At 32.4% G+C, this 8571-nt stretch overlaps 1 protein-coding gene across 1 annotated transcript; it reads right to left on the minus strand.

The window, feature by feature from the left end:
* Positions 1-287: 287 nt before the first annotated feature.
* LOC135950657 (ankyrin repeat and ELMO domain-containing protein D-like) lies at positions 288-865 on the minus strand. The gene has a single exon (XM_065500191.1). The coding sequence runs from the start codon at positions 795-797 to the stop codon at positions 288-290; it is 510 nt and encodes a 169-aa protein (XP_065356263.1). The 5' UTR covers positions 798-865.
* Positions 866-8571: the final 7706 nt, after the last annotated feature.

An 8571-nucleotide genomic window follows, 5' to 3' on the forward strand; every position in this document is an offset into this window, starting at 1 on the left:
TTTTTACACAACGTTATAACGGTTAATTCTTTTTCGTTAAGTTTAACATAAATTTTTTATACAATGTTAATTCTGTGTTGACAATTCATTAAAAGATTGCGATTTTCATTAAAAGAAAATAAAGAAACAGAATTCAATAATAGACTTATAACTAATTATAATATTTTATACAATTCAATATATCTAATTCAATTCATACAAATTCATTATTGATAAACAAAATTCAATTAAATATAAAATACGTTTTGGTAATTTATACATGGCGCCCCTCGTTGCACTTGTGCAAATTATTGGTTGGAGGAGGAAGCACATAAGACCACGGCTAATGATCGGATTGCCTCGGAAAGGATATGGTGATTTGGAGCCGGTGGTTGGGTGTTGTTTCGGTTGTTGTTGTTGTGGTTCATGTTGCGGTTGATGTTGCGATTGCGGTGGCGGATGGTGTGGTGTCTGATGTTGGTGGTGCGGTTTTGTTGATTGGTGTAGCGGCGCCGGGTGCTGTTGTTGCCGTTTCTTGCATTGTGGCCCGGTGTGGTGGAGCGTATTCTGCGTATGGTTGTTGCACGCACTACGGACATCCTACTTCGGATGGGTGAGCCACTGTTGCTAGGCCGTTCTCCCAGGCGTTCATGCACTGTTCGACTACGTCTATTGGGGTGAAGCAGAGTATGGTGTAGTTGCTGGCAGTACAAACAGGTGTCACTACTGTCACACTCAGCAACGACATGGGTCCGAGCCAAACAGTTTACGCAGTACCTAAGACTGCGAGCCACCTGACTTCTTTGAGTTGGCCCCATCGCTAAGAAGCTCCGACAGAATCGGAGTGAGTGGTATCGGTAGCACAGTTGGCACTGATGAACGGCCGGGTTGCGTGGACGTTGATTTGGCATGCTGGAAGTAAAATAAATATAAGTGAGGTGGACTATGGAGAGTTGATAAATGGATATATATCTGAAATATAATAGAGAGAGTTGGGAAATATTGTATGTAAGATTAATTTTACATTTTAATTTCTACTTGCCGCTAACCAAATAATTATGAAAAGACATTATTGGTTTATGAATTATTATAGGGCAAGTAGCATAATTTTGTTATGGGACGAGTTATAGTCCCGTTTTGTGTCCGAACGTCTACTACCCGTACGTGATGATCTGACCCACTATGAACTTTTTCAATGCGTCCGAGACGCCACTCGCAAGGGGGCAAAAGATCATCCATTACTACCACAAAGTCGCCTACTTTTAAATTGGGAGTGGAAAACTTCCATTTATAACGTTTATGCATTGATTTCAAATATTCTTCTTTCCATTGTAGGGAAAGTTTGTGATGGATAGCTTTGAGTTTTTCCCATCGGTTAATTAGAGATAAATTATCATTTGTTTGTTCAGGGAAAGACATAATTGGACCACCTCGCAGAAAATGTCCGGGGGTTAAGGCAGTTAGATCGCTAGGGTCCTCAGATAAAGAGGAAATCGGTCTAGAATCAAATACATCATTCAAAGGGTAAGCATCTCTTGCTAAAATAAAATCTCTTTTATTTTTCAACAAAAAACTAATTCCTTTGGTTTTTTATTTTCTCATTTTTCCCTTTTTCTCAAGCAACAAATCCTCATCAACTTATAATTTCTCATTGCTGAGAAATTATAAGTTGCAAAAATATTTATTTATAATTAAATAAATAAATATTTAATTAACACAAATTCCCTAATTTGTACAACCCTCTTTTTCGCATTCAGTTAATTTTGGTGGACGACCAGAACGAGGCTTTGAGACAAAAATTCCAGTCTTTTTAAAATTGTTTATCACTCTCTGAATGAAGGAGTGAGTACGTTCAACTACTTGATCGATTTCGCGCAAAGTTTTCCCTTGTTTCCGTAAATATATAACAATTTTACGTTCAGCTCATCACTTTTATGATGAGTTTGAAACAAAAACTGCAGTATTGTAGTATCACACAATAACAAAAACAGTTACAAATTACATTTAATTTTTATGTACGCATACTTTTGCATACACGAAAAGTTAGCATACCATTGTTTTTAAGCTGTCAATTATTACCAATCTTTGCAAATGCAAAAGGAAAATACCTATCGTAATTTTCAAATGTTTATCTATATATAAAAACCAATTTTAAATGATTACCGTTGTTACTTACGACTAAAATAGCCTGTTAAAATATATAAAGTAGTTTGTACGCAAACTTATGCGGCCAAGTGTATATAATAAGAATTATTTAATTATTTCACCATAAATGGTAAGGTTATATATAAGCAGGGAAACCAAAATATGCAAATGCATGTTTTTTCTGGTGAGGCTAATGAGCACATGGATAAGATATTTACACGTTTCAGAAATATTTAAGAATTTTGGCATCGATTTGTTAGTGCATATTTTTGCATATTTTACCCTTAAATGCATATTTTTGCATATATTTGTTTTAAGAGCATATTTCTGTCATATTTTTAAATTTTTGGAGCATATTTTACTGTTTAATAGCATATTTTGACTTTATCAAAAACAAATTTTGTCTTACTTATTTTTCGCTGTTGTGTTACAGGTTTTTAATTCCTTTGTTTAAAATTCAAAATTGAAAAATATATGGCTTTTTTTTAATGTAAAATAAGCACTATTTTAATAATAGCGCCATCTAAATATCAAATTTTAGTTCTAAGTTCTAAATGTTAAAGAAATATTGTCTTTTAAATTTGCTCCTTTTTTTCTATGTATTTTATTATCTGTATAAATATGTTTTCAGATCCAATAGACAACGATTTTTATTTGAAAATTTAAGTCAATATTTTGTAATTTATTGCAATAATAACCTTAATTGAAGAAGTGACTTTATATTTATATAAAATATCATCAAAAAATACCTTTCGATGCCATTTCATAGCTTAAGTTCCTATTGTTTTTATGTTGTATTTATTTTTTGCTAGACTTGTTTTAGTTCATGTTATTTTTGTTTATTTTTTTAAATAAAATTATATTTTTTTGGTTAAAAATGATGTAAAAATTTGTTTTTATAAGAGCATATTTTTTAAATATTGAGAGCATATTTTAAAGTTTTTACTGCATATTTAAAGCGCTTAAAACACTTTTTTTAGAGCATATTTCCGGTTTCCCTGTATATAAGTTTATCATTCCGTTTGTATTTCTCATTTTTCCACACGCGACTTAACTTTATCTGGAATACTCAGTCATGTACGTAAACAATTGAGGAGCCGCAGAACAAAATGTACTTTTTGAAAATTTAAACATTTTAGGAAATTGATTTTTTCTAGAAAATTTCAACCCAAATATAATAAAAATAACAAAATATAAATTTTTAAAAAAATTCGAAAAAGTACCTTTTGTTCTGCGGTTCCTCAATTAAGACATTTCCAACGACGTATACGAAATTCGGATCAACAATATGTCAATTTCGGAAAAATCAGTCTTTAGTATGGGTTTATAGAAATCCTACAAGTAACTTTTTTTAAATGATTCAAATTTTTTATTAATATTATATGGGTTAAAAATTCATTACGCATGTGCTGCGTAATGAATTTTTCCAAAATCTTAATCTTTTTTGTTTTGATTCATTAAATTATTAAAATCATGTAATTTAAGATCTTTAAATTCGGATTATATTTTTATATATCATCTTCTATCTTACAAAAACAATTACGGTTCAGTTTGTATTCATTATATTTGTTAATTAAATGATTATATGGAAACATTGATGCAAATATAGACTTTTCACAAAATCGTCATTTTGAGGACTAAAATCGGCAAATCGCAGTTTGCCATTTATACTATCAAAAATCGCCAAAATGACGATAAATCGGCAAATCTGGCAACAGTGGTTGTGGGACTTATATAGGAGATATGACCTATTATGAGTCGATTGTCATAACATATTTTAACGTGATTTTTATGTATTTATATGGGAGCTGTTGCCAAATATGGACCGATATGCACAAAATTCAGTAGTATGATTTTAAAAATTACTGATCTGTGTACTATTTTGGTTCAATATATGGAAGCTATGACCAATCATGGGACTAAGTATTTGAGTGCTATTTTTTTAGAATTTCATATAAACAACGTCATTAACAAGAGTGGACCTTATATGGGAGCTATGCTGAATTATGGACCAATATTTAAAAAATCTTGTAGCACGATTCTTGGATACAAATTACTGATCGGTGTAAGATTTTGGTTCAGTACAGAAGTGGACTTTATATGGGAGCTATGGTCAAATATGGACCAATATTCACAAAATCCTGTAGTATGATTTCTAAGTATAAATTATGGATCTATGTAAAATTTTGTTTTGATTTTGATATTTGTTAGATATTTATGTAACAAATATGGGAGCTACAACCACTTATCGGCCGATCTTCATAGAATTAGGTACAGCGATTTTGGTATATATAGGGACTATTTATGACGAATTTCAACTTAATAGCGATATTTATAAGACATTTATGCTTATTTAAGTGATTTTCGGAAATAAACTTTATATGGGGGCTACGGTCAAATATTGGCCGATCTACAAAAAATTTGGGGTTGTAATTTGTTTAAGCACGAAACTTATTTTTCCTGAATTTTGTGTGGATACTGCAATTTTGTAGGCATTTACAGACCATATAACCATATTTCGGGAAGAAATTTGTATGGGGGCTAGGAGAAATCATGGACCGATTCTTATAATTTTGCCAGAGTTAGTCCCTTTAACATAAAAATAACGTGTGTACAATTTTATGGTATTATCTGCAATTCATTTGCACAAATAACAAAAACAATGTTAAAATTATCAAGTTTTTTTTTAGGTTGTCTCACATTTTGGTTCATAACTCTGGTTCCACTGAACCGATTTTGCTGATTTTCAATACCAAACTGCTTAGGAGAACAATAAACAGTTTTTCTGCAAGTCTAGCAATTTTGTTTGCATATTTTGGACGTGATATATACCTTGTTGGGTCTCAGATGAATATTTCTCAATGTTACACAAGGAATGACAAACTTATATATACCCTCATTCACCACTTATGGTGGTGGAGGGTATAAAAAGGGTATACAAATTTATTTAGGCAACGTTCAAGAGATTTATATGTATTTTAATTGAATAGTTTTAATAGTTTCAATAGTTTTATGATTATTATAGTTATTATCGCAAGTGGAACTTCTATGAGTGCTGTTTCCAATTATGGACCGATATACAAAAAATTCAAAATTGATTTTTGGATACAAATTACTAATCTGTATATTATTTTGTGTCAATATATCGGAGCTATGACCTATTGTGGGCCTATCGCCATATAATATTGTAAGGTAATTTCTTAGTATTTGAGTCGACCTTGGGAGCTATGGCGAATTATGGACCGATATTTAAAAAATCTTGTATGATTTTTGGATACAAATTGCAGATCGGTGCAAAATTTTGGTTCAGTTCAGTATTTTTTTTGGATATTTGTGTAGGTAAATGTGTTTTACGGTTCTTAGGCTCCATCTATGACCAATTATGGGCCCATTATCATAAAATTTGGTACAGCAATTTTTATAAATATTGACATTTTTTGTTTCGAATTTGAAATTGACAACCCTATTTATAAGAAATTGATGAAAATTTTAGAGATTTTCGGTAGTGGACCTTATATAGGAGCTATGGTCAAATATGGACCGATATTCACAAAATCCAGTAGTAAGATAACTGGATACAAATTACTGATCTGTGTATAATTTCATTTTGATATCGATATGTTTTAGAAATTTATTAAGGTTAATATTGTTACGAAATTGTACTTGAATTCAAATATAACGATTTAAGGGCTGATTTAAAAGTAGCATAATGCTTTCAAATAACAGTGCTGTAATAGCAAACTGTAACATATCTGTGGGCATTATTAAATAAAAGCTTTCAGTTGACCATTGATCGTAAGTTGGCAACGCTGTTTGAATTCGAATATTCAGTTAAGGAACATTGTAGAATAGTGTTATAAATAGATGAATTCGAGCTGCGTGATATTGACATCAGTACTTACGAATTTGAGTACAAAGAAGAAACTGCGATATGTACCCGTTCAACAACGAGCAACATGGAGTTAAACACAATGTTTGCCGCCATGATGGAGAAAATTAACGAATATTCGAAACAACTTGCAGAAGTTCGAGAAATTTTTGAAGTAAACAACGAGAAGCTGTCGGCTGAAGTTAAAGAAACTTTAAGAGTAAACAACGATAAACTTCTAACAGAACTTCAAGAATCTTCTAGAGCCACAGATAAGAAAATTCAGAAAGTGTCTGATGTTATTAACAACAGAGTGGATGGCATTGATAAAAAGGTGTCGGACTTGAATAATGTTCAATGTCAAGAAGAGGCAGTTGTAGAGGCTTTAAATGAGAAACAATGTAAAACCAAAATTAAATGTTATAACTGTTGTAAAATTGGTCATACTCAGCGAAACTGTAGAGCACCAAGAAAGCGAACCAGATATGTTTCACCATCAAGAAATAACCAGCTGGCGAATCATCAAGCATTACAGGAGCCACCTTTAAAAAGAGCTAGCACTGAGGCAGAGGATTTGGTATGGGCCCGTGAGGAAGTGGAGGATTGTATAGACAATGGTTGGTTGGTGTTGGAACCAGCAGATGTGAAAAGTGGCCATGTAACAATGGAAGCCCTCGTTGAACAGTGCAACGACGGAATGGTTCCTGTTGGAGTGCTTGGTCTGTCCCGCAGTGAAAAGATCATCAGGCCGGGTTCCAAGATGGGTGAAGGTGCTTCAGCTGAAAAAGAAATGCATGAACTCGTTCGGAGACGAATTAAAATGACAAATGACCAAATGAAAACCAGATATAGCTCACAACGTAATAAGGGTTTGTAATCTAAATTAACGAATCACTGCAAAGGACCACATAGGGTAGTTAAGAAATTGGACGACATGGTTTATAGAATACGGGAATGTGGAAGACCGATATCGGGAATTAAGGTTGAACATCTAGAACGACTAGCTGCCTATGGGAGAAATGAATCTATGCCTATTCGGGACGAACAGGCTTAAGCGGGGGGCAGTGTTACGAAATTGTACTTGAATTTAAATATAATGATTTTAAGGGCTGATTCAAAAGTAGCATAATGCTTTCAAATAACAGTGCTGTAATAGCAAACTGTAACATATCTGTGGGCATTATTAAATAAAAGCTTTCAGTTGACCATTGATCGTAAGTTGGCAACGCTGTTTGAATTCGAATATTCAGTTAAGGAACATTGTAGAAATAGAGCTTTCTAGATGGTAACGCAGTGTTATAAATAGTGGCAGAGGTTGCAGTCGTTAGTGAGTTTATCAGAGACGCTTTTCGAATAAACATCAACTAAGTGCCTTAAAGTGTGTTGTGTTTTTCAAGTAAATTCGTGTACATTATAAATTGTGTATTTCTGCGAATTTATAAACGTGTATAAAAAACATTGAGTGGCTATTTAATTCTGTTATTGTATATTTTAAAGAAATAAAGAGTTGTTACAATTTTCAAACTACTAAACGGCTTTTATTTGCAATCAAAAGTATACGGTTTATTTAAAGGAAATAAACCAGCGTTTTGAAAAGGTTAAAACGTAAAAATATATTTTTCGGAAACGGTCCTTATATGAGAGCTATGACTAATTATGTGCCAATCTTCATAAAATTCGGTACAGTGATTTTTATGTATATGAGTATTATTTTAGTTGAATTTTATTATGATAAAAATATTTTTAAGAGATTTATGAGTACTTAAATGATTTTCGGAAGTGGACCTTATATGGGAGCTATGGTCAAATATGGGACGATCCACAAAAAAATTGGTAATGTAATTTTTTTTACCACGAAACTTATTTTTCCTGAATTTTCTATGGATACTACTATTCTGTAGGCATTAATTGTCCATAGAACCATATTTCGGGAAGAAATTTGTATGGGGGCTAGGAGAAATCATGGACCGATTCTTATTATTTTCATCAGATTTACTCCTTTTATCATAAAAATAACGAGTGCAAAATTGTATGGTATTAGCTGCAATACATATTTACACCAATGATCAAAAATATGTGAAAATTATCAATTTTTTTTGAGGTTGTCCCACATTTTGATTCATAACTTTGGTTCTACTGTACCGATTTGGCTGATTTTCAATACCAAACTGCTTAGGACAACTCTGCTAAGTTTGTTTGCGTATTTTGGACGTGAGCGTGTTTTACACAGACGGTCAGACCGGCGGACATAGCTCAATCGACTTAGAATTTCATAAGGATCAATAATATATATACTTTGTTGGGTCTAGGATGAATATTTCTCAATGTTACACACGGAATGACAAACTTATATATACCCTCATTCGCCACTTATGGTGGTGGAGGGTATAAAAATTGGCAGGGATATTATGACAAAAATTAACTAAAAATGTTGAAATAGTAAACAATTTAAGCACATACAAATTGTTGGACATTCTATACATTAAAAAAATGCCATAACTAATATAGAGAAAATGGACGTTATTTGAATAAAAATTGTTAATAAATATGTTAATGTTTTATGCGCGGGTCCGGGCGTT

Source organism: Calliphora vicina, chromosome 1 (assembly GCF_958450345.1).
Source record: "Calliphora vicina chromosome 1, idCalVici1.1, whole genome shotgun sequence".
Classification (NCBI taxonomy): domain Eukaryota; kingdom Metazoa; phylum Arthropoda; class Insecta; order Diptera; family Calliphoridae; genus Calliphora; species Calliphora vicina.